This window comes from Physeter macrocephalus, chromosome 7 (assembly GCF_002837175.3).
Source record: "Physeter macrocephalus isolate SW-GA chromosome 7, ASM283717v5, whole genome shotgun sequence".
NCBI lineage: Eukaryota > Metazoa > Chordata > Mammalia > Artiodactyla > Physeteridae > Physeter > Physeter macrocephalus.
In genome coordinates, this window is record NC_041220.1 from 117,945,041 (window position 1) to 117,966,020 (window position 20,980).

Genomic DNA, 20,980 nt, shown 5'->3' on the forward strand with positions numbered 1-20,980 from the left:
CGAAGCAGAATACCAAATAAGAACCACAAAGAAATATGTACTGCTGGGGCGATCCGCCTAAGTGATATGTAAAGATGAATGAGCTTTGTCTCTGACTTCAATGAGCTTTCAATGTGCTATAAAAGAAAGCATTTAGTTTATTATTACTTTTTATTTCTAAGTCAAGATATATCAGACAGTTATTAATGCTGTGATGGTCCAGGACAACTTTCTATTTAGTAACTCAAAACAGAAGAAAAAATTGCCGAACAGTGTATAGTTCAGATATATTTTAGAACTTAGTAGCTCTTTATTATAATAGAACTCCTAAATATTGCCTGTGTATTGAAAATATTTTCACCATATGTTTATTTGTGGCTTTTAACATTTTTAGCCAATATCTGTAATGGCTGAGATATTGTTCTCACCATTTCTGTAGACATATGCCATCAAATCCATTAAATGTCAAACTTTGAGGCTGCTGGTAACCGAGCATCTGAAATTAGTATATTTATAATTTTAGTTCTTTTGTCTAGTAGATTAGTCTATTTATAATCTTGGTTCTTTTGTCTCTTGAATCTACAGATATTTGCATTTAAATCGATCTTCTTTAATTTTTGTGCTTGTTTTCTGTACACGGTTAGTAAGAAAAAAATACAAGTACACTGACGTATGCTTACCTATTGATATCTGTTGTCAGAGTATTTAGTCTTGTCTTTTCTTCTAAATACTCTCTACTCTTCCTGCTCTCTTTTTTCCATCTTGCATGGCATCTTGGGGCGGCAAGGAATCAGAGTCAGATCAAGAACAGGAGGAAGAGGTAATTGTGTGGCATTGTCACTTGTTAATGGCTGTGTTATTGCTATAACCACTGATAAGAGCACATGGTTACCTGTGTCTTAGAAGGGTTACACCGTTGTCCTTAGTAATTAAAGGGTCATGATCTTACTTAACCTCTCTGAGCCTGTTTTCTCATCTTATGGACTGATTTCAGAGGACAGTAAAATTTCCCTATAAATTGTTACCTGTCTTTATGCAGAAATATAGATTTCTCTATCAACAGCTGAAGACCAAAACCATTATCTCAGTGGTTCTCAAAGGTTGGTCTGGAGACACCTGAAGGTCAAAACTCTTTCCTTAATAGTACTGAAACATTATTTGCCTTTTAGCTCCCATATCCTCACAAGCTACATAGGAGTCTTCCAGAGGCTCCATTACATGTGATGACATCATCACCCTGACACTCTGGAATGTGTGCTTGTGTATACTTGGGTTCTTGTATATTCTCAGCTTTCATTTGTAATACAGATATTTGTTTATATATGTTAAACATAAACAGAAGTTCTTCAGACTCCTCAGTATGTTTTTAAGAGTGTAAAGGGGGTTTAAAAACAAAAAGTTTGAGAACCTCTGAAATAAAAAACTTTAAGGAGCATATAGTTCATCCATTTGACTATACTAATATTATCATGCAGAACTCTACATATAATGAGCACTTCTTATAAGGTAGATTCTTTACTAAGTGCTCCACATACCCCACCAACACTGATCTCACAATCACTCTATGAGGTGTGTGCTATCATATCATAGATGATATGTGACAGATGAAGAAAATGAGTCTTAGAGAGGTTACCTTGAATAAATAGCCATTTGAATTATACCTGCTTCGATAGTCAAAGCAAGTATGTGTTTGTTTCCCTTATAAAGGTCTGAAAATGCCCAAACATTATCATAGAAATGAAAGAAATCATTGGAAAAGTCCTTACACTTAACTGATTAACATATTGCTTCCTGTTTCTAAGATAGACAAATGGAATTGTTATTAGTTGCACGTAAATGTTGTCAAATATACTAATTTTATTTTTTAATGTTATTCTGTTGGATTTAAAATAGAAAACCATAAAGAAAAACATAATAAACACCCTTGTACTCACCAGCTTAAAATGTAAGGCCTTATCAGTTCATAGACTGCCCCCGAATTCACTTCTTTCCTGATACCCAGGCAGTGGGGCAGGATGAGAGGGGTGATTAAATAGACTCATTGTCCTGCCATGTATAACCAGATACACAATAAACTTGCGACAAGACTGAAGTCATTTTTTCCCTCAACTGTGCAGTCACGCTTTGTCTCCCATATTCAATTTCCTTTCTGTAGCTGGTGACCCAATCCCCAAGCTGTTCAAGATGATACCTGCATACCTTGTTGAAAGAGCAACACAATTATGAAACCAACTTTGCTGTGTTCAAATGAGTTCTTCCATTAGGCTTATGATTTTTCTATTGAGTATTTTCAGGAACTATTCAGGGCGACAGATCCAGCTTGTATTCTTTTGAGGATTTGGAATTCTGGCTTATAACTAATAATGAAACTACTTCTGTAGAATGTAACACCCTGGCATGCTCTTTGTTCTTTCCTTTCTCTCAACTAAATTGACATTTACTGTTTAAAACCTACTTCACTTTTTTCCTGGCCTTTTCCGTAATACATATTTCTAACATCAAACACACCTGCCTCATACCTTCCCAGGAGTAACATGTTAGAAAGGACTTTCCACCCATAGTGTCTAGAAAGGAGATTTGTTTTTTCAAAGTTAGGTTAAGAATCAGAGACTCTAGGGAAGAACGGTAGCAAATTACTCTGACCTTCCTCTAGCTTATGGCATTTCCCATGTATATAAAATAGGAGCTTACTGTACACATCAAGGGCTGTGAGGTAAGATGCTATTTGTAACCATTCAATTTATGTATGTTTTCTTTCAGATCGATATGACATCAGAAAAAAGTAAGATTTTAAATAAAATTGAGTTTGTTTGAAAGCTGGATACAATAAAGAAAAGCATGAATCAAGATGCAAGCTAGTTGCCGTTACTAACCACTATAATAATTATGTTTTTATATTATCCTTATTAATCATTAATATTTATTTAGAAAAGCAGCTTGGCCAGTTAAATTATGAATATATCTAATTTGTGAGCTAATTAGCAGTAAAATGCAATGATTATTCATCTAAGCATTCACTTTCTTTTAGATCCCTGTTAACCCTGCTATTGCTGTTATGCTTGTTTAGAAACCCACCCTACCGTTTTTGTCCAATTTGTTAGCATAACATTGTCATCTCATTTTTTTTAAGCTCTGACATGACGGTATCACTTTTTATATCAAGCAACAACTGACATCAGTAGAGAGCTCATTATTTATGTAGGCTACCCCTGCAAAAGTGATACTGTCTTAATAGTTTTCGGCTAAAGCTAACTCTCCCCTCACCCCACCCCGACCCCTACCCCTTGCACCTCTTACTGTGGTGAAGTATAACTGACTTTTCTAGGGCTGAGGTCTCATAGACTTTTGTGAAAACTTTCTGAAAAATATAAGAACCAGAAAAGCAAAAATTAAAACCTCCTGGATAAAATTATTAATCACAACAGTATGTCATAATAGTGCTAATTTTAAATAATGATGCAAAGCCTAAATGTAATCTAGTACAAAGAGAACTGGTTTTTACAGACTTTGAGAGAGCTATCTTAGAGTTCATTTCAGGTTTGTAACATTCAATTAAATTTTTAGTTTGTTGGACTGTTTTTGGTGACTCTAGCTTCTTATGTGGAAGAAGTTGAGTTTTTCAGGTTTCCTTCTTGCTTTTATGCCCAAAATGCTCTAGAAAAAAATCTAATTTTTAATGTTTATTCATTTTAAGATTTATTTTGATTTACTGTATTTCAGGGTGCTATTCCCAAAAGGAGAAAACTTAGAACCATGTTTAATATGGTCATCAGGCCCTATGCAATAATCTTCAGGCTTTTTTTTTTCCCCCTTTTTTTGAAGTCCTAGCACAATGTAATTTACTGCTAAGTTATTGAAATACTTTTAAATGAGAGTCTCCTTACCCTCATGTTAAATCATTATTCAGGACTAGAATATTTGAAATTCTGGATGTTTTCATTGTTTTATATCTGAACAAATCTGTACTGGTATAAATTAGTTTAATATATCTTTGTATATGCATTTCACATAGTATAGCTCCTCAACATATACTGATTCTCTCAAGAGAAGGCACTTATGTTTATAAAAAAAATTTACATGATCATTGCCTTCATTAATTCCTTTTTTTAAAGAGATTTTATTATCCCACTTTCTTCACTGGGACTACTATGTTTATTTAACTGGCCCTTTGTTCCTTGGATACAAGCTAGTGGGAATTAAAAATTCATCCATCTGGCTCAATCATTTAAAAAAAGTTACTATATTGCTATAATGTCATAGATCCTCCTGAATGACTCCCAGGTATTGTGACTGCTTTAAAAGTTTCAAATATAGACTCATGTTTGGCTTTCTTTTAGTATAAAGACAATCATAAAATAATCTTCAACCAGGCATGAAATAATCTCCAAAGGAGGGCTCTGTTGAAAGAACTCTTTCCTAAGGTCTTTTCATGAGTAAATCCTAGAAGAGTTTCAGTTTTCCCCCTTGCCTTTAATGGGTGCAGGCCCCCACTACCTATGCCTCAAACATACTGCATCGAGCATCTTGTATGTGGACTTTTAGGGAAGTAAATATGCTTCACCACAGTAACGTTTTCCATATTTGTTCTAGTTTCTTGCCATTCTCCTGCCTGCACATTTCGGCAAGGCTACCTCTCCCACCAGTTTTATTCCACCTTTGCTTTGCATGGAAATAACTTGGCTTACATAAACTGTGCGTGTGTCCTGTGTGACTGTCTCCGATTTGGGTTGCCATGCATCACATTTTAACTTTGGACTCACATATAAGTTTAATCACAATCGTTGTTTTTGTTGTTTTTCTTTCCTTTCCTTTCTTTCCCTCCTTGGTCTGTCCATTACGTGTCTAAACAAGGAGGTTGCTCCAAGGAAAGGACTATGCCTCTCAGCACAAGACTGTTTGTTTCGTTGTTAGTGTGAATTTCCCTTAGATGAAATGCCGGTTTGCAGCTGATTCAGATATATTTTATATAGTCATTGTATACTGGCAGAACTAAACATACTGAATTCCAGATTTTTCTATGATTAAATAATGTCTATACATCATTAGACGACATTCTGAGTTTGCTACTACTGGCTTTCTCCTAGAGGAAATCAACTTTCTGCAATTTCTAATGCTTTTTTCCTTTTTTTCCCATGTTCATCTTTTTTCAACATTGATCTGTAACATCTGAACAATCTTGAGATATCTCTGTGTAATTTCACTGCGTTCGTTCTTTGTTTTGTGATTTTGTGTGTGTCTTGATTATTTGTCACGGTTTTGTTGTATGTGTGGATGTGCTACAAGTGAGAAAATTAAGCAAGTTATTTCCTGCTCATTTTTCCTTTTCAGTTTTTTTTCCGTTAGCCTTGCTTTGCTTTTGTATCCTGAGACCTTGTGGATCCACCATTCCCAGCCCATTTTTGTTGTTCCACCCGCCACGACAGGAAAAGACACTGTGTCGTTTCAGTCCTGATTACATTTGCCAATATCTTTTTTGATTTCCATTTTACTTTCAATGTTTTTCATTCACATCAAAGATGATGAGACAGAATCTACAGAAACATCTGTCCTGAAAAGTCACCTGGTTAATGAAGTTCCTGTCCTAGCAAGTCCGGACTTGCTCTCTGAAGTTTCTGAGATGAAACAAGATTTGATCAAAATGACTGCCATCTTGACCACAGATGGACCTGATAGGGCAGGTTCCCTCAAAGTGAAGGAGCTGGTGAAGGCTGCTGAGGAAGAGCCAGGGGAGCCTTTTGAAATTGTTGAAAGAGTTAAAGAGGACTTAGAGAAGGTGAACGAAATCCTGAGAAGTGGAACCTGCATGAGAGATGAAGACAGTGTGCCAAGGTCTCAGCCAGAGAGAGAATTAGTGGAAGAGGAATGGGTTATTGTCAGTGATGAGGAAATAGAGGAGGCTAAGCGAAAAGCATCTTTAGAAATCACCGAATACCCATGTGCAGAAATTAGAATAGAGAAAGAGACCAAAGTAAAAGTAGAGAAAGACTCAACAGGGCTAGTGAACTACCTTACCGAGGATCTAAATTCCTACGTGTCTCCTCACAAAGAGCCACCGCAGACAGTGCAAGATCTGGCAGGGGAGAAACGTGAGGCTCTGGGTCCTTGCAGGAGCTCTGAAAGCGAAGGGAAAAATAAAGAAGCATCTTCAGAGGAGACACAGAGTACCCAGAAACAGCCCAAACCAAGCCTGGGCATAAAGAAGCCAGTGAGAAGGAAATTAAAAGAAAAACAAAAACAAAAAGAGGATAGTTCACAAGCTAGTGCAGAAAAAACTGAACTTAAAAAAGGTAGTTCAGAAGAGTCATTAGATGAGGACCCAGGTTTAGCCCCCGAGCCTCTTCCCCCTGTAAAAGCTACGTCACCTTTGATAGAAGAAACTCCCATTGGTTCCATAAAGGACAAGGTGAAGGCCCTTCAAAAACGAGTGGAAGATGAACAGAAAGGGCGAAGCAAGTTGCCTGTCAGAGTCAAAGGCAAAGAAGATGTGCCAAAAAAGATAACACAAAGGACACATCTAGCTGCGTCCCCCTCTCTGAAGTCCGAGAGACATGCGCCAGCATCACCCTCCTTGAAAACAGAAAGACACTCTTCTCTTTCCTCTTCTGCAAAAACTGAGAGGCACCCTCCAGTATCACCAGTGAGTAAAACTGAGAAACACTCACCCTTGTCACCCTCCGCAAAAACTGAGAAGCACACACCTGTGTCATCGTCAAGTAAAACTGAGAAACACTCACCCTTGTCACCCTCCGCAAAAACTGAAAGACACTCCCCTGTATCCTCCTCTACAAAAACAGAAAGACACCCACCTGTTTCGCCTTCAGGTAAAACAGACAAACGCCCACCCGTCTCGCCCTCTGGGAGAACAGAGAAACATCCGCCAGTGTCACCAGGCAGGACAGAGAAACGCTTGCTTGTATCACCAGCTGGAAGAATTGAAAAGCATTCACCTGTCTCAACCTCTGGGAAAACCGAGAAGCACCTGCCTGTGTCACCTTCTGGGAGAACAGACAAGCAACCACCTGTCTCCCCCACCTCAAAAACAGAAAGAATCGAGGAGACAATGTCTGTTCGGGAATTGATGAAAGCTTTCCAGTCAGGTCAGGACCCGTCTAAACATAAGACTGGACTCTTTGAGCACAAATCAGCGAAACAGAAACAGCCACAAGAGAAAAGCAAAGTTCGGGTAGAAAAAGAAAAGGGGCAGATAGTAACCCCGAGAGAAACGCAGAAAACGGAGAGTCAGACAGTCAAACGAGGCCAGAGATTCCTGGTCACGGGACCTTCAGAATCCAGAAGAGCAGTCCGTGCTTCCTCCTTAGGGTTTAAGAGAGAAGACGTCGCTGAAGAAAAGGAGAAAGCGCTCAACCACAAAACACCTGAACCTGTTCGGCCAGCGCCTGAAGAAGCAAGCCCTAAAGATAGTGAAGTCCCCAAAGAAAAGCTGGCTGGTGAACAGGGAGACGTGGATCTCCAGATCAGCCCGGACAGGAAAACCTCCACTGACTTTTCTGAGGTCATTAAGCAGGAACTGGAAGACAATGACAAATACCAAGAGTTCCGCCTGAGTGAAGAGACGGAGAAGGCGCAGCTTCACTTAGACCAAGTGCTCACTAGTCCTTTCAGCACCGCATTCCCACTAGATTACCTGAAAGACGAGTTCCTCCCAGCCCTGTCTTTACAGAGCGGTGCCTTACAAGGCAGTTCGGAAAGCCTGAAGCAGGAAGGGGTAGCAGGTTCTCCGTGCGGCAGCCTGATGGAGGGGACCCCTCACATCAGTTCGGAAGAAAGCTACAAGCATGAGGGCCTAGCAGAGACCCCTGAGACAAGCCCGGAAAGCCTTTCTTTCTCACCAAAGAAAAGCGAGGAGCACATTGGGGAAACAAAGGCAACTACCAAGTTAAAAACACCACCAGAAATTCATTCCGAAAGAGGACATCCCTCAACCAAAGGCGTTACTGATGGCTCTGAAGGGCAGGGTGCCGCAGTCGCGGGGGGCACAGAGCCCTCTGCTGAGCGTTTGCTGAAGGAGGTCGCCCTAGACCCTTCCAAAGACACGTGCCCCCCACAAGAAGGTGACGGCCTTGGCGGTCCAGGCGTATCATTAGCAAAAGAAGCATCCGAAGGACTGACCGAGGAGGTGTCCCGTGATGAAGGTCCACTTAAATATGTTAGTTCAGCCCATGAGACACAAACTGATACTGAAGCTCAGGAGTCCACAGCCACCAAGCCCTCAGATGAAGCAGAGGCCTTGCCGCTGCCTGATTCTGCTGTAAAGCCAGGCCCAAGGGCTGAATCAAAGGCCCAGGGAGTCGTTAGAAGTCCCCAAGGGCTAGAACTTGCACTCCCTAGCCGTGACAGCGAGGTCCTCAGCCCTGGGGCTGACGAATCCTTCCCGGTGAGCCACAAGGACTCCCTGGAAGCCAGCCCAGTGCTGGAGGATAACTCCTCGCACAAAACTCCTGATTCTCTGGAGCCGAGTCCTCTGAAAGAATCCCCTTGCCATGATTCTCTTGAAAGCAGCCCTGTTGAACCAAAGATGAAGGCTGGAATTCTGCCGAGTCACTTTCCTCTTCCTTCAGCCGTTGCCAAAACAGAACTCTTCACGGAAGTGGCCTCTATGCGGTCCCGGCTGCTCCGAGACCCGGACGGCAGTGCTGAGGATGACAGCCTTGAGCAGACGTCACTCATGGAGAGCTCAGGGAAGAGCCCCCTTTCCCCAGACACCCCCAGCTCCGAAGAAGTTAGCTATGAGGTCACGCCCAAAACCACAGATGCAGGCACCCCCAAACCAGCTGTGATTCCTGAATGTGCAGAGGAGGATGACTCAGAAAATGGGGAGAGAAAGAGGTTCACACCTGAAGAGGAAATGTTTAAAATGGTAACCAAAATCAAGACGTTTGATGAACTTGAACAAGAAGCAAAGCAGAAAAGGGACTACAAAAGAGAACCCAAGCAAGAAGAATCTTCTTCCTCCTCTGACGCAGATGTTGGCTGTTCAGCAGACATGGATGAAACAAAACACACAGAGAGTGTAGAGGATGAAAGCGATGTCCCCGTGGTTGTAACATCAGAGAGCAGAAAGGCTTCTTCCTCCTCAGAAAGTGAACCTGAGTTGACACAGCTGGAAAAAGGTGCCGACTCAGGCCTCTTATCAGAGCCGGTTATTCGAGTGCAACCCCCTTCCCCACTTCCATCCAGCATAGACTCAAATTCCAGTCCTGAAGAGGTACAATTCCAGCCTGTCGTTTCCAAACAATACACTTTTAAGATGAATGAAGATACTCAGGAAGATTCAGGTAAATCAGAGGAAGAAAAAGATCGTGAATCTCATTTACCTGAAGACAGTCATACTGTTTCTACTGATGGCCCAGAGATGTCTTATGATGATCTAAACAGAGATGCTGATCAACAAAATCTTTGTGATGACCATGGGTATGAAGCAGCGAGTCCCAGCGGCTCAGCCACTCCTGTCGCTTCAGGTTTCCGCAGTTCCACTGGTGACGATGTCAGCGAGCAGCTAGTTATCCATAAGGAATCATTAGCTCTGCAAGGCACTGGTGAAAAAGATACAGAAGAAGAAGAGCTTGATGTTTCTGGAGTCGAATCTCCACAAGTAGATTGCCCCAGTGAAAGCTCTTCATCTTTGCCCTCTTTGCATCGTTGTCCAGCATCTGAAGCAAAAGAATTAGATGAAGACATAGTCTCTACATCTTCTGCTACCAAAATGGAGGTCACAAAACCTGACCAAGCTTTTGAGAGCTTACCAGAGGACCGGTCCACTCAAGACTCATCCATTACTACTCAGGCTGATAGATCGTCCTTGGATGTTCCAGTGTCTGACCCAGCGGAGACTGAGGAAACCTCTGATCCTCAAATCATAAGCCCTTATGAAAATGTTCCTTCTCAATCTTTTTTCTCTAGTGAAGAAAGCAAAACCCAAACAGATACAAGACACACAGGTTTTCACTCTTCTGAAGTGTATTCTGTTACCATCACATCCTCCACTGAAGACGTAGAAGTGACAAGCTCCTCTGGAAGAACTGTTTCAAGCGAAGAATCTAATTTTGAGGACCAGAACCTGGACGTAGAACCCAAACAAGAAAGTACCTTGTGGGAAATGCAGTCGGATAGAGCCTCCTCATCTTTAGAGCCAACTGTACCAAATACATCAACAGTTGCTGGTGAACAGAGAAGCAAAGTCATCATCACAAAAACTGATGTGGATTCTGATTCCTGGAGTGAAATCCGTGAGGATGATGAAGCCTTTGAGGCTCGAGTGAAAGAGGAAGAACAGAAGATATTTGGTTTGATGGTAGACAGACAATCGCAGGGTACCACCCCTGACACCACTCCTGCTAGGACCCCAACTGAAGAGGGGACCCCAACCAGTGAGCAAAATCCATTTCTCTTTCAGGAAGGAAAATTGTTTGAGATGACCCGAAGTGGTGCCATTGATATGACCAAAAGGTCCTATGCAGATGAAAGTTTTCACTTTTTCCAAATTGGGCAAGAATCCAGGGAAGAGACTCACTCTGAAGACATGAGAGAAGCGGGTACTGGTGCTGAGCCCCTACAGCTGGAGACATCAGCTGAGTCATTAGCACTCTTAGAATCGAAAGAAACAGTGGCTGACGAAGCAGAGCTACTCCCAGATGACCTGAGTGAGGAAGTAGAAGAAACACACGCTTCAGATGCTCCACTTAACTCCCAAATGGGGATTTCAGCCTCCATTGAAACATCAATGAAAGAGGGAACTTCTGCGGGAGCTGAGGACCTCCCCGCCGTGGGAATGGGTGACACACCTCCCCTGTCCAGTGTGAAGCAGACAGCTTGCCCCGACTCCCCTAAACCAGTTGGACAAGTTCAGTTAGATTTTTCCACAGTCACTAGGTCTGTATATGCAGATCGGGGTGATGATTCTCCCGATTCATCCCCAGAGGAACAGAAATCAGTCATTGAAATCCCTACTGCACCCGTGGAGAATGTGCCTTCTACTGAAAGCAGATCCAAAATCCCTGTAAGGACTATACCCACTTCAACCCCAGCACCTCCATCTGTGGAGTATGAGAGCTCCCTTTCTGAAGATTTTCTACCCAGCCTGGATGAGCAAAGTAAAGAGGATGAAACAAAACCAAAGTCTAAAATCCCCATGAAAGTACCCGTCCAAAGAGTCGAGCAGCAGCCTTCGCATCTAGACCTGTCTCTACTGAAAACAGAGGCTCCTCAGGGGCAGGACATGACAAGCAGAGCGCCAAGTAGTAGAAGCAAACCTGAATCTGATGCCAGTTTGGACGCAAAGACCAAATGTCCAGTAAAAACTAGAAGTTACATTGAGACAGAAACAGAAAGCACAGAGGGGGCAGAGGAGCTTGAGTTAGAATCAGAGGAAGGGGCCACAAAGCCAAAGATATTTGCATCCCGATTGCCAGTAAAGAGCAAAAGCACCACATCTTCCTGCAGGGGGCCCACGAGCCCCACAAAAGAAAGTAAGGAGCATTTCTTTGACCTTTACAGGAACTCCATAGAATTCTTTGAGGAGATTAGTGATGAGGCTTCCAAGTTAGTGGATAGACTTACACAGTCAGAAAGGGAACAGGAGTTAGTTTCAGATGACGAAAGTAGTAGTGCCCTGGAAGTTTCAGTAATTGAAAATCTGCCACCTGTTGAGACCGAGAACTCAATTCCTGAGGACATCTTTGACACAAGGCCCATTTGGGATGAGTCCATTGAGACTCTGATTGAACGCATCCCTGATGAAAATGGCCATGACCATGCTGAAGGTATTTGCCAGCCACTGGGATTCCCTGTGCTACGCATGTCATAAATTTGATATAGTTTCTTTGTGTGTCTGTTTTATTTGGTGATTTGTGTCTCATTTTCTTTAAGCTTTCTGTAGTGGTTACTATGTTTGTGTAAGCCCTTTGTGTTTTGTGCTTTCTCTGTATACTCTTGTCTGTGGAAACAATCTCAAGATTGAGTAATGAGAATGCTTATGGAAAACATAAACATGATCGACAGGCAACGGGGATCTTGCCTTTTCTCTAGCTGCTGCACGTGAGGCCATGCAAGCTTTGAGTTTTGTTGTTCTGACGTTCCAGGCTTAGCCTTAAATTAAGCATACAGATATATTTGGCTTTGTTTCATATTATGAGGAGTCATTACTTTTTGTAATTACCTATGAATACTTTAAAATAATAAGTACTTAACAATTTTATAACGATTAGGAAGCCATTTGCCCGAGAAGATTTCACATACCATGAAATTCTAATTGTTGAGGATTTGGTTTTGATTCAGAAAGGTTGGATTTCAGATACCATTGGTAAACACTTTAAGCAAACAATCATAAAGTAGAAACATGCTTTTCATTTATGTGGCAGATAAATGGAGGACGGACTCTGATCAGATGAAGCAGACACAACAAAAACTCAAACTTTGCATGATTTAAGCTGACTGTGAGGGGGTGATGGCTCTTTGAATTATTAAAAAAAGGAAACCATAGATGGCTTTGGGAAGTAGCCTCTGGTCTTCCAGTATCTCTACAATAAAGACTATTATTCTTAAATTTGGGTTATAAAAAAATGACCATGACCTAAAATGCTGCCCATCAATTAATGGGGGTTAAAAATCAAAGGGAAAATTATAGTCTGTGGGAGTATTATATGAGCTTACTTAGTAGTAAGCAGACAGAAACTTTGCCCCAGAGACATATATACACACTAATTACACATACACATACATATACATACACTTCATTCTTCCTTCTTCCAAGGTTACCAGGACCAAGACAAACGTTGTTTCTGGCCATACTGAAAAAAGCCAGGATGGTCTGATCAACCCATGATCTCGGTCTTTTGTGAATCTTGGATGTGATTTCTTTGCAACATGACCCAGAAGTGATCTTATACTGCCACAGGCAATAATAGGAGGTCCTAACCAATTACTCCATTCCTCCATCCCATTTATGATTTTTCTGGTGTTTGATGAGCAAGATGATTCTCTTCGGGTGGGCAGTATCCTCTCAGATAATTTTAAGAGGAAAGTCCTAAGATTACTAGAAATCAGTAACTTATATAATTATGTCCAGTGACTAGTCTTGATTAAAGAGATATGGAAGCAGATGGTTTTCATGATTTTTATTACATTTATTCCCCATTCCATTCCAGAAATCAGGCAAACACACAATTTAATATGATTTAAAATGTAATCGTTAATTTGTGCTATAATCAAATATTTGGACAATTGACTGCCTTTCTTTGGATGATCAGTACTGTGGTTCCTCTCCTGTCATGGACAACCTTTGGCCATTCTGTTTTTGACCTTCTGTAGATCAACAGGATGAGCAGGAACGGATTGAGGAAAGGCTGGCTTATATTGCTGATCACCTTGGTTTCAGCTGGACAGGTAAAATGAGTGTGACCCATTTTTTTCAACAAAACCTGCTTGGTTTAAATGACATTGTTGCATCAGCCAACTGTCCTTAACAATGAAAAAAGGTCTTTTTTTCTTTCCTTGAGGAAGACCACATGGAATAGTGAAAAGAATGATACTATGAACTAGAAAATCCAGGGTCTGCATTAACTCACTGCGTGAACCAGGGCAGACCTTTTATTGTCTCTGGCATTTTGAATAATAAAACTTTAGATTAAGAGATTTTGAGAAATAAGAAGCCCCACTACCCTCCTTTGGGAGCTGTGGATCTCTAAACTTTGGGGAGATTATTGTGTTTCAAAACCATTGTTAGTTGTAATTGTCATAAAATTTAATTTGAGATTCAACCAGGGCTCCTTGTTTTAGATACCTTGAATCAGATATCTTCATCCTGAACAGTACTAAAATTTACTTCAGATGAATGTTGAAGTACAGATGAATGAGATGTTTAATAATTTTCTGAGAGATGGGTATGTTTCAGTTTAGAAATTGTATGTTAAATAATTTTTTAATGGAAAGTGAATTCTAAAATCAATATGGTTTATTTACAGATCATGAGTTGTAGGTTTTAAAAGCTATACCCTTTCATCTTTCCTGCTATTTAACATATTAAAGCAAGATTGTCTGTCTGGATTTTTTTCTTTTTTCTCTTTTTGTTTGTTTGTTTGTTTGTTTGGTCTGACTTCCTTTTATGTCACTTGTGACTACTTAATTAGAACAAGCAGTTTAAAGTTAATATTAATCTCCTTTCAGTTTCCTAAAAATTTGGTATGAATAGGAGATAGGAGTCATAATGTCCTTAACAAAGATAATTGATAATGTAGAATAAATGACTAAAGCATTTTAAAGTAATTTTAAAATACTGAGCAGATTTATTTAATTGAGGGATTTAGGGGAAGGAAGGGTATCAAAATATCCCTGATTGACTGACTAAGTAGGTAGCATTCAGAATTATTTATTTTGCTTCTTAAGTATTTATGAGTGTATATATTAAATGTAATATCTATTATAGTTGGTGAAAATTCAAACCTTACAATCACACTGAATGGTATAAAATGAAAAGTAAATAAGTCTCTCACACCTACATCTCATCTTTGAGCCCCTTTCCTCAAAGGTAACTGCTAACACTTTCTCATGTATTCAGAAAAAAATCTGCAGTGCCCACATCTATGCTTACTATTTAAAAATAAGCAAAATTTTACTTAACAGTATTCTGCATAAATACTCCATCAGCATAGAAATATCTATGGCATTCTTTTAAATGGCTATTTAATTCCACTGTCTGGAGGTACCATAATTTTATCAGTGGCCTTTGTTGATGGCTACTTAGGTTGTTTCCTGTTAGTGGCAGTAGATATACTTGTGCACCTATAGATTTTTGTGGGTGTTTCTATAGGGCATATTCCTAGAAGGAAAACAGCTGTGTAAATATATGTATATTTTTAATTTTGAAAGATATTGGCAAATTGCCCTCCAAAAAAGACACCTCGTTCACACACACACACACACACACACGCACGCACGCGCGCACACACACCTCAACGTATAAGCAACCATATAGAATGTTAATGGTAGACTTTAAAGGAAAACTTTGAGGCTTCCTCCCTAGGTCAGTTAATCCTTCCCAGACCTTTTATTCATGTGACATCAAATCACAGAAAGGAGTTTATCCAACCACCATAATATAGCTACAACCAGTATTTATCCAAGTACCCAGAAACAGAATTTATAGTATTTGCAAGTCCCCTAATTATGATTAGAAGTGAGACCTGATCTCTTTCTACTGTTTTCAGTCATTTATTTTCCATTGTCTTGGTTAAGAGTATAAGCCAGTATTAATGGTCTCTTCCAAATTTTGGAATTAAATGGTCCTGAATTTACATATTTTATCATCATTGCCTCAGACTTACTATTTCCACTATGACAGTGATCAATTCTATACCCAAATTTAAGGAAAATATCTGCAGTTAGTGCTAGAAGAACAAAGGCATACGAGAGTCATTTCTAATCAGTAGGAAAAAATAAAGGAACTCTGTTACAGCAATACAAAGAACACATCATTTACAAAATCACAAGGCAAGGTGTAGAGACTCAAACTATGAAGTTAATGTATTTACAAAGGAGTATTTTCTCTTTTAGAATTAGCAAGAGAACTGGATTTCACTGAGGAGCAAATTCATCAAATTCGAATTGAGAACCCTAACTCCCTCCAAGACCAGAGTCATGCACTATTGAAGTACTGGCTAGAAAGGGATGGGAAACATGCAACAGGTAGGTGGAGAGCTATATGTAAAAGGCAATAGGCCGGAGGTAGAAAAAAGTCGTCTTCAACAAACGTTTTATGCAAATTCAGTAAAAAGATAAAATGACAGATGCCATCAACCTGAAGTGCTACTGTAAGCAAATGAGAAGAAGCTGTAACATTTCTCAAATATGCATGTTGCATAAAAATTCTTGTACCGTGTTCCTGTGAACAGCATTAACTGGTGGAAAGTGATACTAGCACTAGCTGCTAACAGGAAAGTTATTAAAGTCCTAAAATTTTCTAAGTATTGACAGCAGACACACTTGCTTTATTAGCCATTGTTTTATTGATGGTGCATTACATTCAGTTCCCGATTCCTTTACTCCTAAATAACTAAAATGGGGGAAAATGTCAAGTAGATATTCTACGTAATGATTTATATATGATATTCTGACCACATCAAATAAAATGGGAAGTGATACAGAACATAACTACTTCTTATCCCTCAGCTGGTCTAAGTTTGCCACTTTGTTTAATGCCTCTTTGAAGACCTACGTAGAGACCTCCCTTATTTACATCTAGCCCACATTCATCTTTCCTTCTCTTACCATTATTCTAGGTAGGATTGCCAGATTTAGCAAATAAAAATTGAGAGCACCCAGTTAAATTTAAATTTCAGATAGTCAACAGATACTTTTCTAGTATAAGTATATCCTACGCATTATTGGGGATATACTTTTACTTAAAAAATTGGTTTTTTTTTTCTAAAATTCACATTTGACAGGGTGTCCTATGTGTTATCTAGCAACTCTACTTTTAGGGCTTATGCCCATGCTGTGTCACCCATTTCGTACATAGCTCTTGTTTGTTTGCTTACTTTTACAAAGACCCTTAATTGAGCTTTGGTTGTGTCTTGTACAAACATCAAAATTTTTGTAAATTTTTCCTATGCTTAAAATATGTCACCAAAAAAAATTCAGTAAAGCAACTAAATGAAAGAGATTTTTAAAAGAGTAGCCCTCAGATGTAATAAATAGTTTTTCTCTAATATCCCAGATACCAGTCTCATTGAATGTCTCACCAAGATCAACCGAATGGATATTGTTCATCTCATGGAGACCAGCACAGAGCCTCTCCAGGAGCACATCAGTCATAGCTATGCAGAGATTGAACAGACCATTACACTGGATCATAGTGAAGGTCAGCGAATTTGTGTGTGTGTATGAGTGTCTGTGATGTATGGTTAATTCAGGCAACTGGACCCACTGTCTTCCTTTTTTCAGAGCGTCGACCATGGCCTTTGCTGATACGTTCTTCTCCTGAGACTTCCCTGTCCATTTTAGGTGCCCCCATCCCTCTCGTTCTTTGTTATTTCATCATTGTCTCAGTCAGCGTGGGCTGCTATAACAAAACACCATGAACTGGGTAGCTTAAACAACAGAAATCTGTTTCTCACATTTCTGAAAACTGGAAATTCAAGATCAGGGTGATAGCATGGCCGGGGTCTGGTGAGGGCCCTATTCTAGATTGTACATGGCTGTCTCCTTGCTCTGTCCTTACGTAGGGGACAGAGAAATAGCTAGCTCTCTGACCTCTTCTTATAAGGGTGCCAGTCCCATTCATGAGGGCTCCACCCTCATGACCTAATTACCTCACAGGGTTACCACCTCTGAATACCATCACGTTGGGACTAGGGTTTCAACATATGAATTTGAAGGGGACCCAAACATTCAGTCCATAACAGCCATCAACATGGATGATCCATCCAGTGCCCTTTCCTCAGCTCCTTGATGGCACTTCTGATACTTGTGTCTTTTACTCTACCTTAGTGACCCATTTCTGTGCCCACAACCCAAACTAAATCATTATCAGTGACTGTACTACTTCCAAGTCCTAACTTGAAGCATTATACTTACATCCTCTTTTACTTCTACACAATAATTCTGCAAACCCACTGGACCTCTAATCATTGGTCCTACCCCCTTTCTCGAATCCACCTTCATTCACTTCCATGCTCACTCACTCCCATTCTTTCTCCTTCTCTCTCTCTCATTGCTATTTTTACACTTTCTCTTCTTTCAAGCCTCACACATTACTCTTCTTTTTATTTATTCCAACCTGATGACTGTACTTCATATTCCTTAGAAAAAATAGGAATACCTGTAAGCAAATGTCCATATTCTTTCACCACAAAGTCTCTCAACCTAAGTGCATCTCAGTACTTATACTCTACCTTCCCTGCTGTATGAAATGGCCTTCCTTTGCTAAAGCCATCTTCTCTTCTTTTGTACTACATCTCATCCCCTTTTACCAACTATCGACTTCACTCCTGCAATCACCCACTCTGGCTCCTACAACTAGAACATTGTCAACAGCACTGAAACGTGCTTTAATAGATCCCAGCTTTAAAAACAAAGCAAAGCAAATAACTCCTTTCACCCAATATGCTCCCCTGTATGACTGCTCTGTTTCTCCATCCATTTCATGGGAAATCTCTTCAAAAGAATAGTCTAACTTTTCTGTCACTACTCTCTACTTTCTCTCTTCCCTTCTCTCTAGAACTGTCTCTAGAATCCACACAAGTCAGGTTTTGTCATCACCACTCAACAGAAAAGAATCTTGCAAAATTCACCAACTGTTTTCTCATCGCCAAATGCACTGAGCCATTCTCAGTCTTCCTTTACCTCTTCATAACATTTGACACAGAAAATTAATCCCTTCTTCTGAAGACATTTTCTTCACTCACTTTCCATGACAACCTCTCTTCTTGTTTTTTTTATTTTCTTATTTTATAGGATAGTCTTCCTCAATGTTTTTCTGCAGCTTACTTTCCATAGGTTTACATGATGGCATGTATTACTGTTCAGCAAGAGCCTCATAGCTCGGCCCATCTCCCATCTCTCTCCCTCTTTCCCAAGTCCCACACAGCTGGCCTCTGGGCTGTGCCCTGGGCACCCTACACCTTCTCAGGCTTCCAGGCTCTGGTGCTTCCTCTTCCCTGCATTCTGGAGTGTTCTTCCCTAAGATCACCAGGTGCCTTTTTCTCTCACTTCATTCAGGCCTCTGCTCAAGTATCAGCTCCTAAGAGGAGCCTTTTCTGACAAATCTATCTAAAAAACTGGCCCTCTTTTCTTTGTACCTTTACCCCGGTTTCAGAAATATGAATCTGCAGAAATGCAAGTTCAGTCGGGCCAGAAGCCTCTTCTGTCTTGTTCACTGCTATGTATCCAGCATCTAACAGCACCTACTACAGTGTTGATACTCAATATATATCTACTGAGTGAATAATTAGATAGATGAAGGTCCATCACACCTCTGCTGAAAGTTTTTCAGTGACTCCTTATTGCCCTTGCTATATGAAATTCCTTAGCTTGGCCTAAGAGATCCTTCATCAAAAGAGTACTAACCTCAGAGTGTTGTTTAATACAAGTTAATACTTGCAAATCACCTAGAATGGTGCCTGACACATAGTAAATATTCAGAATGTGTTAGCTATTTGTTATTATTATTATTAATGCTCTTCTTACCATGTAAATTTATGCCTCAACTGTCGCAGTTGATACCTGCCCATCTTTAGGCCTCCTTAAGATGTCATACCCTCTGCATTTCTTTTCCTGATTCTTTAACCCTGAGTTGGATGCTCGGCATTCATTGACTGGCACCTGTGGCCCCGTCACTCTGCATTTAATTATCTCTTACTTGCCCGAGCTTCCCTAGATGGTCAGCATCTTGAAGGCAGACACAGTGCCTCTTTCAGCTTTGTAACCATGACCGATCACAGACATGGCATGTAGTAGTCACTTAATAAATACCCACTTAATATAGTTTAGCTTCAATTAAATACTTAATTTAAATCGTTCTCCCCTGTAGGGTTCTCGGTACTTCAAGAGGAGCTATGCACTGCCCAGCACAAGCAGAAAGAGCAGCAAGCTGCTTCTAAAGAGGACGAGTCCTATGATCACCCTCCCATCGTCTCGGAGGAAGACATTTCTGTCGGTTACTCCACTTTTCAGGAGAGCATCTCCAAAACTGAGGGCGACGGCTCAGCAACAGAGCTCCTTCCCCAGACTCACAAGGAGCAAGTTCAACAGGATTTCTCAGGGAAAATGCAAGACCTGCCTGAAGAGTCAGCTCTTGAACAGCAGGAATACTTGTGAGTTCCAAAAGAAAGCCTATGCAGTGTCATTCCAAAGACACAAGCCAATATGCAGAGGGTGCCAAGCATATACAAGCGTAAATCGTTTTCAAATAGTTTTCAGAACTACAGGAAAAAAAGCAAAGTATTTGAGACGTGACTGTGACGGCGTTGTATGGCACAAGTCTGCCTGAACCGACTTCCAGTTCCATGACCTTGGGCAAAGGCCTAAGCCCTTTGAGTCTCAGTTTCCACATCTATAAATTATGATAATAATATACACCTTATTCATCTTACAGAGTCAAAGGTCAGGGATATGCCTGTGAAACCATTGTTGAAACTGTAGACCACACAGTTATTACTTGTATGTTTGCTGCACTTCACTTCTCGGTATATGTGCCTGTCATACCCTGGCTGGTTCAGAAGGTGAACAGTGACAGTGTAGGTGAAGCAGCCCTTGTGCATTTCAACAAAGCTATGAGGTGGCTAGCAATAAAAATAGAAATGCAGCACAGATGACTCACACAGAATGAAAGACCATTAGGGGTTGGGGTGGGAATAAAGAGAAGTCTTCTAGAGCGCTTCTGCCTAAAGGAAGCTGCAGAGCACAGTCAGCTTAGAACTCAAGTTCTGGGCTTTCTGGAAGCAAAGGCAAAAAAGGGTTGTATAAATGACACTTATTGTCTAGAAAAAGCAACCAGATCATGAGAAAGGCAAGCATGTCCCAGCCCTGCAATGTGAGAATAGCGTGTCAGGAGGCTGTAACACAGCATCTCCTTTGTCCTTGCTTGAGTTTTGTGCTGGAGTCACTGGAACTTGAGAAAAGGGTGAAAGGGGTATTGAAATGAGCTTTTCTTCCACGGAGCACTGCCCCTTCACCCATCTACCTTTAGATTGTAGGGGAGAGCATAAAGAAGAGGTCAGGAAAAGAGAGAAGGAAAGAGAAAAAGATGGGAAGCAAAGAGGGGCTATTCAGAAAGGCACTTTGGGCATTTAATATCTATGGAGTGACAGAAAATTAGAAGGAAGGAGCAGAAAAAGCAGATAATTTTTTTCTTTTAGGAATATTATAAAGATGACATTGCTTACCTCCAAACTCTATCAGTAGAAAAAGTTTCAATGCCAACAGATCTTCCTATCAAGTAATGCAGTTTTCTGGATGGATAATAAGAATCTCTCTATATTTATGATTA

General features: G+C 40.4%; 1 protein-coding gene across 31 annotated transcripts in view; it reads left to right on the forward strand.

Annotated features, from left to right (window-relative positions):
* The window catches only part of ANK2 (ankyrin 2), a 689,964-nt gene that overhangs the window by 655,969 nt on the left and 13,015 nt on the right, over positions 1-20,980 (forward strand). For 28 of the 31 annotated variants that reach the window (XM_055086193.1, XM_055086182.1, XM_055086184.1 and 25 more), the window contains 6 exons: positions 767-799; positions 2,740-2,761; positions 13,306-13,380; positions 15,547-15,678; positions 16,709-16,852; positions 19,523-19,805. In XM_055086193.1, coding sequence (XP_054942168.1) covers positions 767-799; positions 2,740-2,761; positions 13,306-13,380; positions 15,547-15,678; positions 16,709-16,852; positions 19,523-19,805 — 689 coding nt within the window. Of the gene's footprint in view, positions 1-766; positions 800-2,739; positions 2,762-5,495; positions 11,760-13,305; positions 13,381-15,546; positions 15,679-16,708; positions 16,853-19,522; positions 19,806-20,980 lie in introns of all 31 variants that reach the window. The other 3 variants (XM_028492198.1, XM_055086188.1, XM_055086196.1) reach the window with 2 other exon arrangements.